The following is a 20,672-nucleotide window of genomic DNA, read 5'->3' as shown; positions in this document are numbered from 1 at the left end:
TCGGGTCCGTAAACATTTCGGTATCTGCCGACGAAGTGTCCAGTCGCCCGACTCGGTGGGCTCGTCGAGAGCCGAGAAGTTTGGGGAGCGGGAGCGGCTTGTGTGTGTGTGTGCCGTGAGATCTGGTCCGTAACCCGACAGACAGGAATGAGATGGTGAGGGGAAGGTGGGTGGGGTGGGGAGAGAGTGCGCGCAGGAGGCTGTGGCCCCTCTTGCCCCGTGCCCCACTCCTGTCCGGCTCGCCCCCCTCTGCACCCCCCCCCCCCCCCTCCCCCGTGGCACAGGCCTGCTTATTGCAACGCCGGAGGGCTGACGGTGACTGACTGGTCCCGCTGGGCTGACGACGAGCTTTGAACCCCGCCCTGCCCTCACCCCGATTCGGGGCTTACGCGCAAGACCCGCTCTTTCCCAAACTCCCTGGGGCTGCGGATGGGAGGGGAAACGGAGAGAAGTCGCGGAACCAACCCGCTCCCTCGATTTGGTCGTGAGCGTCGTCCCCCCCCCCCACCCCCCCCCCGTGCTCCCGAGCGGGAAAGTGGAGGGGCTGCTGGTGAAGGAGCCCGCCCGCCCAGCAAACACCCATCCATCGACCCAACCCTTCCATGCCATCTTGCCAGCCCGCTTATTCTGATGTATTGCTGGGGGTGGGGGGAGCAAGAGGGAAGGGGGTTGGCTGTTTTAAGTTTCTGAAACATGTCTGCGCTGTCGCCTCCCTCTTTGAGTGGATCCGGGGGGGGAGTGGAAGCATACTGTCTGAGGTGGCGGGGTGCGCGAGGCAGGGTCACCGTGCGGGCGACTGGGAGTTTTTGGGGACGTGTTGGGGAGGTCCCGGGGATTTGTCCAGATTCTGGTCGAGAACCCGCGACGCAGCTGAGGGACAGTTCAAAATACAAGACTTTTTTTTCTCTATATCAAAAAGACAAAAGTTTTCCAGTTTCTCGTGGGTGTCTCCTCGGGGCGTGAATGTAGCATCGTTCCATTCTTGTCTCTTTTTTTTTTTGTCATTTCTTTTGTGTTTGATCTGCTCTTGTGAAAAGCCCTTAAATATTGCACTTGGCTGCATTTCGGAAAGGTTACGGGTGAAGTCGGGGTAAGCGAGGGGGGGGCCGAGTTTTGCGGCCGGGCCCCTCCGCACACCCTCTCCCCGCTGCGGCCGTCCGGTGCACACAGCCGCACTTGTCTCTTATTGATTGCAGTGCGGTGGGGGTACGTGTTCGACTGTTCACTACCGGAGGAGCAGCATGAGGGCTGGGCCCTTCGCAGGAGGTAAACAAACCCTGACTTCGGCTGGAGGATGTGGGGGAGGAGGAGACGGAGGGAGAGGGAGAGGCAGGAATGGAGGGAGAGGAAGATTCAGAAAAAGAGAAAGGTGAGGGAGGGAGGAAGATGGAAGGGGGCAGGAGAGGAGGGAGGAAGATACAGAGAGAAGGGGAAGGAGAGAGACGGGGAGGAAGATGTAGAGCAAGCGTGAGGGAGGGAAATCGAGAAAAAGGAGAGGGAAGGGGGAGGGAGGGAGACGGATACAGGGAGAGAAAGAGGAGAGGGAGGGAGACGGATGCAGAGACAGAGGGGGAAAGGGAGGGAGATATAGAGAGAGGGATGCCGAGGGGGAGAGGGAGACAGATGCAGAGACAGAGGGTGAGAGATGTACAGAGAGGGATACAGAGAAAGAGAGGGGAGGGAGATGTACAGAGAGAGGGATACAGAGGGGGAGAGGGAGGGAGACGCACAGAGAGAGGGGTACAGAGGAGGAGAGGGGAGGGAGATGGATGCAGAGACGGGGAGATGTACAGAGAGAGGGATACAGAAGGGGAGAGGGAGGGAGACGCACAGAGAGGGATACAGAGGGGGAGAGGGAGGGAGACGTACAGAGAGAGGGGGAGAGAGAAGGATGCAGAGACAGAAGGGGAGAGAGTGAAGAAGGTCATTCTGATGGGCAGCGAGGGTGACTAATCCAAGCCAGGTCATCCAGCACCCCCCAGTGCAGGTAGAGGATGCTCCCCACCACCAGCACATGCATAATCTGGTGACTGTTGCAGCAGTAGTCGAAGGTGCCGGGCTTCCAGCGCTCGGGAACGCGGATGATGTTGATGAAGCCGCCCAGAATGGCCAGCACGTCCATCACCAGGTAGCTGCGGAGGGAGGTGGGGCTGCCCGCCCCCACGTCAATCCAGCGCAGGTAGAAGAAGCAGAATCGGTAGCAGGCCTGCCAGGCGAAGGACTGCAGCCGGGTGACGTTGCTCTGGGCGCTGACGGCGCAGTAGATGACGTAGGAGGAGAGGAAGATGTAGGCCAGGATGGCGACAGTCCGCAGTGAGGGGTAACACAGCAGGGTACAGTAGATGATGGGCAGAGCCCCTGTGGGAGGATGGGCAGAGAACACACACTCAGTACAGGCAGCGGGGCACAAGGAGACAGGCAGAGTGCCCGCAACACGGAGCCACAACCCTGTCTGTTACACTCTCATCTCTCTCTCTCCTCCCTCGGTCTCTCTCTCTCTCACCTACCTCGGTCTGTTGCCCTCTTGTTCCGTCTCTCCCTATTTGTGTCTCTCTCTCCCTCTCTGTCTGTCTGTCTCTCTCTCCCTCCGTCTGTCGCCCTCTAGTTCCATCTCTCCCTCTTTGTGTCTCTCTCTCCCTCTCTGTCTGTCTGTCTCTCTCTCCCTCCGTCTGTCGCCCTCTAGTTCCATCTCTCCCTCTTTGTGTGTGTCTCTGTCTCTCTCCCTCCATCTCTCTCTCTATTCCCTCAGTCTGTCGCCCTCTCGTTCCATCTCTCCCTCTTTGTGTGTGTCTCTGTCTCTCTCTCTCTCTCTCCCTCTCTGTCTCCCTCTCCCCTCAGTCTGTCGCCCTCTAGTTCCATCTCTCCCTCTGTCTCTCTCTCCTCCCTCGCTCTGTTGCCCTCTTGTTCCGTGTCTCCCTATTTGTGTCTCTCTCTCTGTGTCCCTCTCTGTCTCTCTCCCTCTCTGTCTCTCTCCCTCTCTGTCTCTCTCTCCCTCAGTCTGTCGCCCTCTAGTTCCATCTCTCCCTCTTTGTGTCTCTCTCTCTCCCTCCGTCTCTGTTTCTCTCCCCTCGGTCTGTCGCGGCAGAGGCCCTTACTCACCCAGGGTGTTGATCATGCAGATTCCGCACATGTCCAGCATGAGTAGGGTGTGGTAGATGGGTGCCCCGCCCTCATGGTTCATGAAGAGGTGGTAGAGCACGCTGCCAAGCTGGGGCGAGACGCAGGCGAGGTAGTGGGCCACGGCCAGCCACGGCACGGTGATCTGCGACCAGGGGATGGCCAGCGGCAGCAGGAACAGGAAGAACAGGAGCGGGATCCCTGCGGGAGAGGAGAGGAGCAGGCCGCGTCAATTCACCGGCTGGGGCCCAGGAGGCAACGGGAGCAAGCCTACACATTCCTTCCCGCCCCAACCAAACTATTACCCCTTCGGCGCGTTCTCCCCACTCCGACCTGATAAGATACCGCTCCCCAATGACAACCCCCCCCCGCTCCCCTCAATGGAAAACCCACTGTAGTACGGCTCAAACACAAAAGCCCCTGACGCAGAGGGGAGAGTGCTAACCCCCAACTCCCCCGCCGAGCCACAACTGTGCACAGTGCTCCAAGTGTGGTCTAACCGAGGGATATGGAGACCGGAACTGTACACAGTGCTCCGAGTGTGGTCTAACCGAGGGATATGGAGACCGGAACTGTACACAGTGCTCCGAGTGTGGTCTAACCGAGGGATATGGAGACCGGAACTGTGCACAGTGCTCCGAGTGTGGTCTAACCGAGGGATATGGAGACCGGAACTGTGCACAGTGCTCCGAGTGTGGTCTAACCGAGGGATATGGAGACCGGAACTGTACACAGTGCTCCGAGTGTGGTCTAACCGAGGGATATGGAGACCGGAACTGTACACAGTGCTCCGAGTGTGGTCTAACCGAGGGATATGGAGACCGGAACTGTGCACAGTGCTCCGAGTGTGGTCTAACCGAGGGATATGGAGACCGGAACTGGGCACAGTGCACCGAGTGTGGTCTAACCGAGGGATATGGAGACCGGAACTGGGCAGAGTGCTCCAAGTGCGGTCTAACCGAGGGATACGGAGACCGGAACTGGGCACAGTGCTCCAAGTGCGGTCTAACCGAGGGATTTGGAGACCAGAACTGTACACAGTGCTCTGAGTGCGGTCTAACTGAGGGATATGGAGACCGGAACTGTACACAGTGCTCTGAGTGCGGTCTAACTGAGGGATATGGAGACCGGAACTGTACACAGTGCTCTGAGTGCGGTCTAACCGAGGGATATGGAGACAGGAACTGTACACAGTGCTCTGAGTGCGGTCTAACCGAGGGATATGGAGACCGGAACTGTACACAGTGCTCTGAGTGCGGTCTAACTGAGGGATATGGAGACCGGAACTGTACACAGTGCACCAAGGGGAGGCGGTGCCGCAGTGGATGAGTAACCCAGAGATAGGGGGTTCAAATCCCAACACAGCAGAAGGTGGAATTTGAATTCAATTAATAAATCTGGAATTAAAAGCTAGTCGAATGATTAATTTGTTTTATTTTATTTCGAGATACAGCACTGAAACAGGCCCTTCGGCCCACTGAGTCTGTGCCGACCATCAACCACCCATTTATACTAATCCTACACTAATCCCATATTCCTACCACATCCCCAACTGTCCCTATATTCTCCTACCACCTACCTCCTCTAGGGGCAATTTATAATGGCCAATTTACCTACCAACCTGCAAGTCTTTTGGCTTTTGGGAGGAAACCCACGCAGACACAGGGAGAACTTGCAAACTCCACACAGGCAGTACCCAGATGGCCATGAAACCATTGTCAATTGTTGTAAGAACCCATCTGGTTCACTAATGTCCTTTAGGGAAGGAAATCTGCTGTCCTTACCTGGTCTGGCCTACATGTGACTCCAGACCCACAGCAATTTGGTTGACTCTTACATGCTCTCTGAAATGGCCGAGCAAGCCACTCAGTTGTATCTCACCGCTACGAAGTCAATAGAAAGGAATGAAACCGGACGGACTACCGGGCATCGACCTAGGCACCGGAAACGACGACGGCAAACCCAGCCCTGTCGACCCTGCAAAGTCCTCCTTACGAACATCTGGGGGCTTGTGCCAAAGTTGGGAGAGCTGTCCCACAGACTAGTCAAGCAACAGCCTGACATAGTCATACTCACGGAATCAAACCTTACAGACAATGTCCCAGACACTGCCATCACCATCCCCGGGTATGTCCTGTCCCACCGGCAGGACAGACCCAGCAGAGGTGGTGGCACAGTGGTATACAGTCAGGAGGGAGTTGCCCTGGGAGTCCTCAACATCGACTCCGGACCTCATGAAGCCTCATGGTATCAGGTCAAACATGGACAAGGAAACCTCCTACTGATTACCACCTACTGCCCTCCCTCAGCTGAGTCAGTACTCCTCCATGTTGAACAGCACTTGGAGGAAGCACTGAGGGTGGCGAGGGCACAGAATGGACTCTGGGTGGGGGACTTCAATGTCCATCACCAAGAGTGGCTCGGTAGCACCACTACTGACCGAGCTGGCCGAGTCCTAAAGGACATATCTGCTAGACTGGGTATGCAGCAGGTGGTGAGGGAACCAAGAGGGGAAAACATACTTGACCTCGTCCTCACCCATCTGCCTGCCGCAGCTGCATCTGTCCATGACAGTATTGGTCGGAGTGACCACCCCACAGTCCTTGTGGAGACAAATTCCTGCCTTCACATTGAGGATACCCTCCATCGTGTTGTGTGGCACTATCACCGTGCTAAATGGGATAGATTTCGAACAGATCTAGCAATGCAAAACTGGGCATCCATGAGGTGCTGTGGGCCATCAGCAGCAGCAGAATTGAACTCAACCACAATCTGTAATCTCATGGCCCGGCATATCCCCCACTCTACCATTACCATCAAGCCGGGAGACCAACCCTGGTTCAATGAAGAGTGCAGGAGGGCATGCCAGGAGCAGCACCAGGCATACCTCAAAATGAGGTGTCAACCTAGTGAAGCTAGAACCCAGGACTATCTGCGTGCCAAACTGCGTAAGCAGCACACGATAGACAGAGCTAAGCGATCCCATAACCAACGGATCAGATCTAAGCTCTGCAGTTCCTGCCACATCCAGCTGTGAATGGTGGTGGACAATTAAACAACTAACTGGAGGAGGTGGCTCTACAAATATCCCCATCCTCAATGATGGGGGAGCCCAGCACATCAGTGTGAAAGATAAGGCTGAAGCATTTGCAACAATCTTCAGCCAGAAGTGCCGAGTTGATGATCCATCTCGGCCTCCTCCTGAAGTCCCCAGCATCACAGATGCCAGACTTCAGCCAATTCGATTCACTCCACGTGATATCAAGAAACGACTGAAGGCCCTGGATACTGCAGAGGCTATGGGCCCTGACAATATTCCGGCAATAGTACTGAAGACCTGTGCTCCAGAACTTGCTGCACCCCTAGCCAAGCTGTTCCAGTACAGCTACAACACTGGCATCTACCCTGCAATGTGTAAAATTACCCAGGTATGTCCTGTACACAAAAAGCAGGACAAGTCCAACCCGGCCAATTACCTCCCCATCAGTCTACTCTCAATCATCAGTAAAGTGATGGAAGGGGTCATCAACAGTGCCATCAAGCAGCACTTGCTTAGCAATAACCTGCTCAGTGATGCTCAGTTTGGGTTCTGCCAGGGCCACTCAGCTCCTGACCTCATTACAGCCTTGGTTCAAACATGGACAAAAGAGCTGAACTCCAGAGGTGAGGTGAGAGTGACTGCCCTTGACATCAAGGCAGCATTTGACCGAGTATGGCATCAAGGAGCCCGAGCAAAACTGAGGTCAATGGGAATCAGGGGGAAAACCCTCCACTGGTTGGAGTCATACCGAGCGCAAAGGAAGATGGTTGTGGTTGTTGGAGGTCAATCATCTGAGCTCCAGGACATCACTGCAGGAGTTCCTCAGGGTAGAGTCCTCGGCCCAACCATCTTCAGCTGCTTCATCAATGACCTTCCTTCAATCATAAGGTCAGAAGTGGGGATGTTCGCTGATGATTGCACAATGTTCAGCACCATTCGCGACTCCAGATACTGAAGCAGTCCGTGTAGAAATGCAGCAAGACTTGGACAATATCCAGGCTTGGGCTGATAAGTGGCAAGTAACATTCGCACCACACAAGTGCCAGGCAATGACCATCTCCAACAAGAGAGAATCTAACCATCTCCCCTTGATATTCAATGGCATTACCATCGCTGAATCCCCCACTATCAACATCCTGGGGGTTACCATTGACCAGAAACTGAACTGGACCAGCCATATAAATACCGTGGCTACAAGAGCAGGTCAGAGGCTGGGAATTCTGCAGCGAGTAACCCACCTCCTGACTCCCCAAAGCCTGTCCACCATCTACAGGGCACAGTCAGGAGTGTGATGGAATACTCTCCACTTGCCTGGATGGGTGCAGCTCCAACAACACTCAAGAAGCTCGACACCATCCAGGACAAAGCAGCCCATTTGATTGGCACCCCATCCACAAACATTCACTCCCTCCACCACCGACGTACAGTGGCAGCAGTGTGTACCATCTACAAGATGCACTGCAGCAATGCACCAAGGCTCTTTAGACAGCACCTTCCAAACCCGTGACCTCTGCCAACTAGAAGGACAAGGGCAGCAGACACTTGGGAACACCACCACCTGCAAGTTCCCCTCCGAGTCACATACCATCCTGACTTGGAACTATATCGGCCGTTCCTTCACTGTCGCTGGGTCAAAATCCTGGAACTCCCTTCCTAACAGCACTCTGGGTGTACCTACCCCACACGGACTGCAGCGGTTCAAGAAGACAGCTCACCACCACCTTCTCAAGGGGCAATTAGGGATGGGCAATAAATGCTGGCCTGGCCAGTGATGCCCACATCCCATGAATGAATAAAAAAAGTGTGGCCTGACCGAGGGATACGGAGACCGGAACTGTACGCAGTGCTCCGAGTGTGGTCTAACCGAGGGATATGGAGACCGGAACTGTACGCAGTGCTCCGAGTGTGGTCTAACTGAGGGATACGGAGACCGGAACTGTGCGCAGTGCTCCGAGTGTGGTCTAACCGAGGGATATGGAGACCGGAACTGTGCGCAGTGCTCCGAGTGTGGTCTAACCGAGGGATATGGAGACCGGAACTGTACGCAGTGCTCCGAGTGTGGTCTAACCGTGGGATATGGAGACCGGAACTGTACACAGTTCTCCGAGTGTGGTCTAACCGAGGGATACGGAGACCGGAACTGTGCGCAGTGCTCCGAGTGTGGTCTAACCGAGGGATATGGAGACCGGAACTGTACGCAGTGCTCCGAGTGTGGTCTAACCGTGGGATACGGAGACCGGAACTGTACACAGTGCGTCACTCCCTTTAGTGATTTGTGACTGTGTATCTCTGAGATCTCTCTGCTCCTGTAGCTCGCTGAGACCCCTAATTCCCAAGGAATCTTTGGCTCCACATTCCTCGTTACAAAATGCACCAACTTGCATATATCGAGGGTGCAGATTCCGCGCATTTGACAAGAGGGGTGGGGGGGAGGGGCGGGGGGGCGCTGAATGCCGTTGTCTGAGACCTATGGCGGATGTAGGTCAGAGGAGTCAGCTAATGTCATTGCATGATGAGCTCAAGGCAGGTAATCCGATCAGTCCCAAAGGCTGCCTTTTCCTAAGTCCTGACAAGGTGAAGCTTCTACGACAGATGGCAGGGCTTATAGCAGCTTGCGTGGCGGAGGGGGGGCGGGGTGGTGACATTACTTGGCTGTGCTTCCTTTTAAGGAAAAATCCCATTGCCCGCCTGGGCAGAAGGAAGAGGCCGCGTCAGTTCTGGCCTTCGAAAGAACCACCAGCAAGGAGTCGGGGGCCTGGGTGGGAGCGGCTCCGACCACACTCGGGAAGCTTGACCCCATCCGGGACAAAGCAGCCCGCTTGATCGGCACCCCGCCCACCACCTTCAACATTCGCTCCCTCCGCCGCCGGCGCACAGTGGCAGCAGTGCGTGCCACCTGCAAGCTGCACTGCAGCAACTCACCAAGGCTCCTTCGACAGCGCCGCCCAAACCCACGGCCTCTACCAACTGGAAGGTCAAGGGCAAGCAGACGCAGGGGGAACACCACCGCCTGCAGGTTCCCCTCCGAGCCGCGCGCCTTCCTGACTTGGAACTGTATCGGCCGTTCCTTCACTGTCGCTGGGTCAAAATCCGGGAACTCCCTTCCTCACCGCACTCTGGGTGTGCCTACCCCACACGGACTGCAGCGGTTCAAGAAGGCAGCTCACCACCACCTTCCCGAGGGCGATTAGGGATGGGCAATAAACGCTGGCCTAGCCAGCGACGCCCACATCCCATGAAAGAATTAAGTGAACAGCGGCAATCCAATTAATCCCACTAACCCCACCACACCCCCCCAACCCCCTGCGCTCTTTCCCCCCGTATCCCTGTAAATTATTCCCCCTTTCCAGTATTTCTCCGATTCCCCCTTCTGAAAGTTACTATTGAATCTGCTGCGGCACGTTCCAGGTCAAAACAACGCGCCACGTTAAAAAAAAAAAGGTTTCCACGTGTCGCCTCTGGTTCTGTCCCCAGTCGCAGTCAATCCGTGTCCCTTTTGGTTACCGACCCTCCTGCCACTGGAAACAGTTACTCCTTATTTACTCCGCCGAAACTCTTTGCAATTTTGAACGCCTTGATTAAATCTCCCCTTAACCTTCTCGGGGCAGAATAATGCCACGAGAAAGAACAAGGAGGGGAAAGTGATGGAGAGAGCGCCGATGGCTGAGATTGTGGAACCGCTAAAGATGATGAAAGATACTTTTGAGGGAGCCTGACTGTTGAGGTGACTCTATTTCTCAGGTGGAGTTAAGGTGTCTTCAGCTGACTGGGGCCCTGAGCTCTGGAATTAGAGTCACAGAGTTGTACAGCATAGAAACAGGCCCTTCGGCCCTCCGCGTCCATGCCGACCATAATGCCTATCTATACTAATCCCACCTGCCTGCATTAACTCCATATCCCTCTGTGCCTTGCTCATTCAAGTACCTGTCCAGGTGCCTCTTAAATGTCGCTACTGTTCCTGCCTCCACCACCTCCTCAGGCAGCTCATTCCAGATACTCACTATTCTTTGTGTGAAAAATTTACCCCTTTGATCCCCTTTAAACCTCCTCCCTCTCACCTTAAATCTATGCCCTCTGGTTTTAGTCACCCCTACCATGGGAAACAGACTCTGGCTATCTACCCTGTCTATGCCTCTCATAATTTTATATACCTCTATCATGTCCCCTCTCAGCCTCCTTCGCTCCAGGGAAAACAGACCCCAGCCTATCCAATCTCTCTTTATAACTCAAGCCCTCCAAACCAGGCAACATCCTTGTGAATCTTTTCTGCACCCTCTCTAGCTTAATCACATCTTTCCTGTAGTGCGGTGAAATTGTACACTGTACTCCAAATGCGGCCTAACCAACGTTATGTACAACTGTAACATGACGTCCCAACTCTTGTACTCAATGTCTCAGCCGATGAAGGCAAGCATGCCATACGCCTTCTTCACCACCCTGTCTACCTGTGTTGCACTTTCAGGGAACTATGTACTCGCACCCCAAGGTCTCTCTGCTCAATAACACTCCCCAGGACCCTGCCATTCACTGTATACTTCCTGCCCTGGTTTAACGTCCCAAAATGCTTCACTTCGCACTTGTCTGCGTTAACTTCCATTTGCCAATCCCTTGCCCACTTTCCCAGTTGATCTATATCCTGTTGTAACCTTAGACAACCTTCTTCACTGTCCACTATACCACCAATTTTGGTGTCATCTGCAAACTTACTAATCATGCCCCTTACTTTCACATCCAAATGATTAATATATATGACCAACAACAGAGGGCCCAGCACTGATCCCTGCGGCACACCACTGGTCACCGGCCTCCAATCTGAAAAACAACCGTCCATTACCACCCTCTGCCTCCTATCACCAAGCCAATTTTGTATCCAATTTGCTAGCTCACCCTGGATCCCATGTGTTCGAACCTTCTGGACCAGCCTACCATGTGGGACCTTGTCAAAGGCCTTGCTAAAGTCCATGTAGACAACGTCCATCGCCCTGTCCTCGTCAATCCTCTTGGTCACCTCCTCGAAAAACTCAATCAAATTCGTGAGACATGAATCCCACGCACAAAACCATGCTGACTGTCTCTAATCAGACCTCGCCTTTCCAAATGCATACAAATCCTGTCTCTCAGAATCCCTTCCAATAACTTTTCCACCACTGATGTAAGGCTCACCGGCCTGTAGTTCCCTGGCTTATCCCTGCTGCCCTTCTTAAATAAAGGCACAACATTAGCTATCCTCCAGTCTTCCAGTATCTCACCCGTGACTAATGATGATACAAAAATCTCTGCCAAGGCCCCAGCAATCTCCTCCCTTGCTTCCCATAGCATCCTAGGATACACCTGGTCAGGCCCTGGGGATTTATCCACCTTAATGTGCTTCAAAACCTCCAACACCTCCTCCTTTGTAATGTTGATATGCTCCAGGATATCGCTGTTCCCTCCCTTGAACTCACTAGCTTCCATGACCTCCATGTTAAATACGGATGAGAAATATTCATTTAAGACCTCGCCCATTTCCTTGTCTGATAACACGCCTGTGAAATGAGTCACCACATTTTTACTGTAACTGGCACTGTCTGATTTTTTTTTGTATTCATTTTTGGCATCGCTGACCAGGCCAACCTTTATTGCCCATCCCTAATTGCCTTCTTGGCCCGCCGCGGTCTGTGTGGGGTAGGTACACACAACCCGAGCTGTTGTTGAGGGAGAGAGCGAGAGAGGGAGCGAGAGGGAGAGACAGAGAGGGAGGGAGAGGGAGAGAGAGGGGGGAGCGAGAGAGAGACAGAGAGGGAGAGAGAGAGACAGAGGGAGGGAGCGAGATGGAGAGGGAGAGAGAGGGGGGAGCGAGAGAGAGAGAGACAGACAGAGAGGGAGGGAGAGGGAGAGATAGAGAGGGAGGGAGAGGGAGAGAGAGGCAGAGAGGGAGAGAGAGAGACAGAGGGAGGGAGCGAGATGGAGAGGGAGAGAGAGGGGGGGCGCGAGAGAGAGACAGAGAGGGAGGGAGAGAGAGGGGGGAGCGAGAGAGAGAGAGACAGACAGAGAGGGAGGGAGAGGGAGAGACAGAGAGGGAGGGAGAGGGAGAGAGCGAGAGGGAGAGAGAGGGGGGAGTGAGAGAGCGAGACAGAGAGGCAGGGAGGGAGACAGGGAGTGAGAGCAAGAGAGAGTGTCAGAGAGAGACTGAGACAGAGCGAGAGAGAGAGACAGAGAGTAGGACGGCGAGTGAGACAGGAAGGGAGGACGCGAAACGCAGAGGGAAAGAAAGCGATAGTGAGTGCGACAGAGACTGAGAAAGAGAGACAGCGAAAGATACAATCTGAGAGGCATGTCATGCACCATGGTGACCTCTTAACAGGCTGTGCCACAAACCCTGGAGGCTGTGTGGAGAAACAGAGGTGGATATAGCTGCACACTTACATTAATCCCTACTTACTGTGCTAAGGTGCCCTTCAGAGACAGGTTAGAGGATGCAATGTGTTTGAAACTCCTGTTGGGAAACACTCAAAGGACAAGAGGTGTGTAATAGGCCCATCATTTGCTCAGTGTGTCCCTCCCTCTCTCTCTCTCTCTCTCTCTCTCACCTCTGAGTCAGTAGGTTGTCAGTTCAAGAAAATTACAATCACCAGGGAAGTGGTACTGAACAAATTGTTGGAGCTGTGGGCTGACAAGTCCCCGGGTCCTGATGGACTTCCTCCGAGGGTGTTCAAAGATGTGGCTTGTGAGAAAGTTGATGCGTTGGTTTTAATTTTCCAAAATTCCCTAGATTCGAGGAAGGTTCCATTTGGTTGGAAAATAGCGAATGTAACTCCTTTATTCAAAAAGGGAGGGAGACAGAAAGCAGGAAACTACAGGCCAGATAGCCGAACATCTGTCTTAGGGAAAATATTAGAAGCTATTATTAAAGATGTTATAGCAGGGCAGTTAGAAAAATTCAAGGTAATCAGGCAGAGTCAACATGGTCTTGTGAAAGGGAAATCGTGTTTAACCAATTTATTGGAGTTCTTTGAGGGAGTTACATGTGCTGTGGATAGAGGGGAACCGGTGGATGTACTGTACTGGAGTGTTTGATGGGAACTGTTTAGAGGGAGCTTTACTCTGTATCTAACCTTTGAAAAGCAGGGTGAATCCTTGTGCGTGGAGTATCTGGTCGGACTGGAAGTGAATGACGAGAAAGTTGGTGTGGAACAGCAGGGTCCTGTCTGGCCGCTGGTGCCCATTGAATGTCGCCAGGGCTCGGTTGGTGTGACCGTCTCAGATCTCCAGGCGGTCGTTCCTGTCTCGCACCTCGAACAGAGGGGAACCGCTGGACGTATTGTACTTAGATTTCTAGAAGGCATTTGATAAGGTGCCACATCAAAGGTTATTGCAGAAAATAAAAGCTCATGGTGTAGGGGGTAACATATTGGCATGGATAGAAGATTGGCTGTCTAACAGGGAACATAGAGTAGGCATAAATGGGTCATTTTCTGGTTGGCAAGATGTAACGAGTGATGGGATCAGTGCTGAGTCCTCAACTTTTTAAATTTATGTAAATGACTTAGATGAAGGGACCGAAGGTCTGGTTGCTAAATTTGATGATGATACAAAGATAGGTAGGAAAGTAAGTTGTGAAGAGGACATAAGGAGGCTACAGAGGGATATAGATTGGTTAAGTGAGTAGGCAAAGACCTTGCAAATGGATTATAATGTGGGAAAGAGTGAAATTGTCCACTTTGGCAGGAAGAATAAAAAAGAAGCATATTATCAAAATGGTGAGAGATTGCAGAGCTCTGAGATGCAGAGGGATCTGGGGGTCTGAGTACATGAATCGCAAAAGGTTAGTATGCAGGTACAGCAGGTAATTAGGAAAGCTAATAGAATGTTATCATTTATCACGAGGGGAATTGAATATAAAAGTAGGGAGGTTATGCTTCAGCAAAACAGTGCATTGGTGAGACCACATCTGGAGTACTGTGTAGAGTACTGCTCTCCTTATTTAAGGAAGGATGTAAATGTGTTGGAGGCAGTACAGAGAAGGTTTACGAGACTAATACCTGGAATGGGCGGGTTGTCTTACGAGGAAAGGTTGGACGGGCTCGGCTTGTATCCACTGGAGTTTAGAAGAGTAAGAGGCGACTTGATTGAAACATATAAGATCCTGAGGGGTCTTGACAGGGTGGATGTGGAAAGGATGTTTCCCCTTGTGGGAGAATCTCGAACTAGGGGTCACTGTTTAAAAATAAGGGGTCACCCATTTAAGACAGAGTTGAGAAATTTTTTCTCTCAGAGGGTCGTGAGTCTTTGGAATTCTCTTCCTCAAAAGGTGGTGGAATCAGAGTCTTTGAATATTTTTTAAGGCAGAGGTAGATTGTTTCTTGATAATCAAGGGGGTGGGGTGGAAGGTTATCAGGGGTGGGTGGAAATGTGGAGTAATCTGTTCACCCATGAACTTATTGAATGGCGGAGCAGGCTTGAGGGGCCGAGTGGCCGACTCCTGCTCCTAATTCCTATGTAACTGCAATGAATGCAGACCCAACCTGTCCAACCTTTCCTCATCAGAGAACTCACTCATCCCAGGAATCAGTTGAGTGAACCTTCGCTGAACTGCTTCCAATACAATTATATCCTTTCTTAAGTAAGGAGACCAAAACTGTACACAATACTCTAGATGTGGTCTCACCAATGGCCTCTACAACTGTAGCAAAACATCTCTACTTTTATATTCCATTCACCTTGCGATTATCACTTGCTGTGCCTGCAGACTAACTTTTTGTGTTTCGTGTACTAAGACACCCAGATCCCTCTGCATCTCAGCGTGCCAACCTGAAAACTACCCATTGATGCCGACTTTCTGTTCCCGCGAGTCTTAGAGTTATACAGCACAGAAACAGACCCTTCGGCCCATCGTCTCTGTGCCGGCCATCCAGCACCCAACTGTTCTAATCCCATATTCCTGCACTTGGCCCCGTAGCCCTGTATGCTATGAGGTTCCAAGTGCTCATCTAAATACTTCTTAAATGTTGTGAGGGTTCCTGCCTCCACCACCTCTTCAGGCAGTGCGTCCCTGATTCCAACCACCCTCTGAGTGAAAAAATCTTTCCTCAACTCCCCTCTAAACCTCCTGCCCCTTACCTTTAAATCTACACCCCCTGGTTATTGACCCCTCCGCTAAGGGAAAAAGTTTCCTCCTATCTATCCTATCAATGCCCCTCATAATTTTGTTTACCTCAATCAGGTCCCCCCTCAGCCTTCTCTGCTCTAAGGAAAACAACCCGAGCCTTTTCAGTCTCTCTCCATAGCTGAAATGCTCCAGCCCAGGCAACATCCTGGTGAATCTCCTCTGCACCCTCTCCAGTGCAATCACATCCTTCCTATAGTGTGGTGACCAGAACTGTACACAGTACTCCAGCTGTGGTCTAACTAGTGTTTTATACAGCTCCATCATAACCTCCCTGCTCTTATATTCTATGCCTCGGCTAATAAAGGCAAGTATCCCATATGCCTTCCTAACCACCTTATCTACCTGTGCTGCTGCCTTCAGTGATCTATGGACAAGTACACCAAGGTCCCTCTGACCCTCTGTACTTCCTAGAGTCCGACCATCCATTGTATATTCCCTTGCCTTGTTAGTCCTCCCAAAATGCATCACCTCACACTTCTCAGGATTAAACTCCGTTTGCCACTGCTCCGCCCATCTTACCAGCCCATCTATATCATCCTGTAATCTAAGGCTTTCCTCCTCACTATTTACGACACCACCAATTTTCGTGTCATCTGTGAACTTACTGATCATACCTCCTATATTCACATCTGAATCATTAATGTACACTACAAACAGCAAGGGTCCCAGCACCGATCCCTGTGGTACACCACTGGTCACAGGCTTCCACTCGCAAAAACAAACCTCGACCATCACCCTCTGCCTCCTGTCACTAAGCCAATTTTGGATCCAAATTGCCCTGGATCCCATGGGTTCTTACCTTCTTAACCGATCTCCCATGCGGGACCTTATCAAAAGCCTTACTGAATCCATGTAGATTACATCAACTGCTTTACCCTCATCTACACACCTAGTCACCGTCTCAAAAAATTCAATCAAGTTTGTTAGACACGATCTCCCCCTGACAAAGCCATGCTGACTATCCCTGATTAATCCCTGCCTCTCCAAGTGGAGATTAATCCTGTCTCTCAGAATTTTTTCCAATAGTTTCCCTACCGTTGATGTTAGACTCACCGACCTGTAATTACCTGGTTTATCCCTGCTACCCTTCTTGAATAATGGTACCACATTCACTGTCCTCCAGTCCTCTGGTACCTCTCCTGTGGCCAGAGAGGTTTTGAAAATTTGTGTCAGAGCCCCTGCTATCTCCTCCCTTGCTTCACATAACAGCCTGGGATACATCTCATCTGGGCCTGGGGATTTATCCACTTTTAAGCCCGCTAAAACAACTAATGCTTCCTCCCTTTCAATGCTAATCTGTTCAACTTTCTGTTAGCTAACCAATCCTCTATCCACACTAATGTTACCCCCTACACCATGGGCTCCTATTTTGTGTCGTAACCTTTGATGTGACACCTTGTCAAATGCCTTGTGGAAATCCAAGTACACCAAGTCCACAGGTTCTCCTTTATCCATGTTGCTTGTTACTTCCTCAAAGAACTCTAATAAATTAGACAAACACGATTTCCCTTTCACAAAACCATGTTGCCTCTGCCTGATTGCATTGAGGTTTTCTAAATGACCTGCTATAGCCTCCTTAATAATAGATTCCAGCATTTCCCCTATGACAGATGTTCAGTTAACTGGCCTGTAGTTTGCTGCTTTTCTGTCTCCCTCCTTTCTTAAACAGCGGAGTTAAGTTTTCCAATCTGATGGGACCTTTCCAGAATCTCGGGAATTTTGGAAAACTAAAACCAATGCATCCACTATCTCAGCAGCCATTTCTTTCAAGACCCTAGGATGAAGTCCGTCAGGACCTCGGGACTTGTCAGCTTTTGGGTCTAATCTTTTTCTCAGTACCCTTTCCCTGGTGATGGTAATTGTGTTAAGTGCCCCCCTCCCTTTCAATTCGATTCACAATTATTTCTGGGATGTTATTCGTATTCTCTACAGCGAAGACAGATGCAAAAAAATCTGTTCAGTTCCTCCGCCACTTCCTTATTTTCCATTATTAACTCCCCAGACTCACTCTCCAGAGGACCAGCACTCACTTTACTTACACTTTTCCTTTTTAAATACTGGTAGAAGTTCCTAATATCTGTTTTTATATTTCTATCTGGCTTTCTCTCGTAGTCTAATTTCTCTCTCATTGCTGAAAATAGAGGCACGTTGTCGAAAATTTTCATCTTGCACTCATCAGGACAATCCGCAAGAATACCAATGTCAGGGGCAACAACAACTTTAAACAAAACAACTTTATACTATAGTTGTTGTCGTTTTCCCCTGACAATTGGTATTCTTGTGGATTGTCCTGATGAGTGCAAGACGAAAAGCTTTGACGACATGTCTCTATTTGCAGCAACACTCAAGTTCCGTACTGCCAAATGACTGTTTCTCTCTCATTATTCTTTGAGTAATCCTTTGGTTTTTTTTTAATGTTCTGACCTGCCACTAGTCTTCACTGAACTGTACACATTTTCTTTCATATCTTCAACATCCAGACATCTATCGATCTCAGTCTTGACCATTCTCAACGACTGGGCCTCCACAGCTCTCTGGGGGAGAGAATTCCAAAGATTCACCAGCCTCTGAGTGAAGAAATTCCTCCTCATCTCAGTCCTAAATGGCCTGCCCCCTTATTCTGAGACTGTGTCCTCTGGTCCCAGACATTCACTCCCCGCACCCCCCGCCACAGCCGGGGGAAAACATCCATCCTGCATCTACCCTGTTGAACTCTGTCTCTGTCTGTCTCTAAGAATTTTGATTGACACAGAGAGGGACAAGAGAAAGTTGGACAGAACGTTAGAGTGAGAGACAGAGAAAGAGGGAGGAAGAGTTGGGGGAGAGAGAGAGAGAGCGAGAAGCGAAAAGGAGAGGCAGAGTTGGAGAGAGACAAGGAGAAAGTTAGACACAGAGAGAATGAGCGAGACAGATGTAAGAGAGAGGAAGAATGTGTTGGACAGAGAGAGAGAGACAGAGAGAGACAAGAGAAAGTTAGAGTGAGAGACAGAAAGGGGGAGGAAGAGTTGGAGAGAGAGAGAGAGAGAGCGAAAAGGAGAGGCAGAGTTAGAGAGAGACAAGGAGAGAGAAAGAGCTAGACACAGAGAGAATGAGCGAGACAGATGTAAGAGAGAGGAAGAATGTGTTGGACAGAGAGAGAGAGAGAGGAATAGAGGAACAGTTAGAGACGGGGAGAGGGAGTTAGACACGGAGAGAATGAGCGAGACAGAAGGAGAGTGTAAGAGAGAGAGGAAGAATGAGTTGGAGAGAGAGAGAACGAAGCAGTCGGGAACAATACTGGAGGTATGTTCCTTTCTGCCCAGTCAGTACCTATCAGGCCTGGGATCAGTAAACATGCTAATAGGTGAACAGCACGAGGCAAGCAGTTATCAGACTGGAAAGTGGCAAATACCCACTGATCACTGTCACTACAGCCCTGCTAACGGCAGAGCGCAGCAAGATCCCACAAAAGATCCCCCCCACCCCACCCCAACCCCGCGACTGAGAGGCGTCCTGGACATGGCCGGCAGACAGCACCCAGGGGAGCTGCAAGCACGGCGGCCGACGGCGGAGCGATGGGAATCGGTGGCGCTGAAACAGACCAGTGGGCTCCTCGCCACCTTGAGCTTGCGGGATCTTGCTGTGCGCAACATACATGCATACGAAATTCACACCTGACAACGCGGCGCTGGAGAGGTCCGGCCCCCTTTCGCCAGGCCCTGCCCTCTCATTCAATCCTCTGACCAGCCTCTCATTTCCCCCCCCCCCCAGCCCCACCCCTCCCCTCCCCGCACTGCTCCACCTCCCCAAGCATCTCCCCCCCCCCCCCCCTCGGGGCCTTCCCCCTCAACCCTGCACCTTCCCCACAAACCCCACCCCCTCCCCAGACCCCTCTCTCAGCCCCTCCCCCTCATGCCCCACCCCAACCCCCTCAGCCCCACTCCTGTCTCAGTTCCCTCCCCCCCTCAGGCCCCGCCCCATCCCCACACGGGCCCCGCCCCCAGACCCCTCTCTCAGCCCCTCCCCCTCAGCCCCACTCCTGTCTCAGTTCCCTCCCCCCCTCAGGCCCCGCCCCATCCCCACAGGGGCCCCACCCCCAGACCCCCCCCCACACACACAGACACACTCGGACCCCGCCCCTCCCAAACCCCGCCCCTATCGCCACCCAGGCCCCGCCCCCAGACCTCACACACACACTCAGACCCCGCCCCTCCCAAACCCCGCCCCTATCGCCACAAGGGCCCCGCCCCCAGACCTCACACACACACTCAGACCCCGCCCCTCCCAAACCCCGCCCCTATCGCCACACGGGCCCCGCCCCCAGACCTCACACACAACACACACCCTCGGACCCCGCCCCTATCCCCCCCACACACAGGCCCCGCCCCCAAACCTCACACACACACACACACACACACCATCGGACCCCGCCCCCATACCCACAAAGCGGGGGGGGGGGGGGGGGGGGCCCCAATCCCCAGACCGCCCACCACACCCCTCCTCCTCCTCCTCCTCGGGCCCCGCCCCCATTTACCTCACCGCCCCCAAGCCCCGCCCCCTCCAGGCCTCCCACCACCACCTCCCCCCTCCCCCAAGCCCCGCCCCCACCCCCAAGCCCCGCCCCCTCCAGGCCTCCCACCACCCCCAAGCCCCGCCCCCCACCCCTCGCCCCGCCCCCCACCCCCAAGCCCCGCCCCCTCCAGGCCTCCCACCACCACCAAGCCCCGCCCCCACCCCCAAGCCCCGCCCCCTCCAGGCCTCCCACCACCCCAAGCCCCGCCCCCTCCCCCAAGCCCCGCCCCCCCGCTCACCGTGCGTGTATATATTGCCGAGCTCGTTGTGGAGGTAGAAGAGACTGCGGACGCAGTCGCCGAGGGGCGAGACGGGCCGGTAGCCGGTCAGCACGTACTTGTTAAACTGGAGGTGAGGGGGGCTGCTGGCCCAGTCCAGGAGCTGAGGCCCGTTCAGGACCACCATGGAGATGAAAGAAAAATAAAAAGGAAACAAAACCCTCTGTTCCCCGGCAACAAACAAACCCGCCCGCCCCCTTTAAAACAAAATAAAAATCCCCTCAAAAAAAAATATATATTTTTATAAACAGGGGTTTAATTTATCTGCTTTTTTTTTTTGTTCCCCCCCCCCCCCCGGGAGAAAAAAAAACCTGACGGTTGGCGACCGTTTTTATTTGGAATTTTTGAAACGGTTTCAAATTTTAACGGTCGCGCGTCGCCGTTGGGCGGAAGATGGGGGGAAAAAAAAAAGGACCCGCCGCCGGCGCGCGACCCGCTCCCCACCGCGCACGCGCGCGCGCCCCCACCCCCCACCGCGCACGCGCCCCCACCCACCCACCCACCCGCGCCAAAGCGCGCTCACGGACGCGGCGCGCGG

General features: G+C 52.8%; 1 protein-coding gene across 1 annotated transcript; it reads right to left on the bottom strand.

The window, feature by feature from the left end:
* Nucleotides 1–512: 512 nt before the first annotated feature.
* LOC137366667 (progestin and adipoQ receptor family member 4-like) lies at nt 513–20,540 on the bottom strand. Its single transcript, XM_068028346.1, has 3 exons — nt 20,096–20,540; nt 3,100–3,318; nt 513–2,358 (listed from the first exon to the last, which is right to left on the bottom strand). The coding sequence occupies exons 1-3, from the start codon at nt 20,259–20,261 to the stop codon at nt 1,925–1,927; spliced, it is 819 nt and encodes a 272-aa protein (XP_067884447.1). The 5' UTR covers nt 20,262–20,540; the 3' UTR covers nt 513–1,924.
* Nucleotides 20,541–20,672: the final 132 nt, after the last annotated feature.

Source organism: Heterodontus francisci, unplaced genomic scaffold, assembly GCF_036365525.1.
Source record: "Heterodontus francisci isolate sHetFra1 unplaced genomic scaffold, sHetFra1.hap1 HAP1_SCAFFOLD_1074, whole genome shotgun sequence".
Taxonomy (NCBI): Eukaryota; Metazoa; Chordata; class Chondrichthyes; order Heterodontiformes; family Heterodontidae; genus Heterodontus; species Heterodontus francisci.
Note: the sequence above shows the minus strand (reverse complement) of the source record. Positions and strands in the feature narration are given on the sequence as shown.

Bases quoted from the DNA above. Each gene is read 5' to 3' on its own strand.
- LOC137366667 (XM_068028346.1), bottom strand. From the start codon at position 20,261: ATGGTGGTCCTGAACGGGCCTCAGCTCCTGGACTGGGCCAGCAGCCCC. The intron at 3,319-20,095 runs GTGAGCGGGGGG...CCTCTCCCGCAG, and splicing joins CGGCAATATATACACGCACG to GGATCCCGCTCCTGTTCTTC. The intron at 2,359-3,099 runs GTGAGTAAGGGC...ATCCTCCCACAG, and splicing joins CTGCATGATCAACACCCTGG to GGGCTCTGCCCATCATCTAC.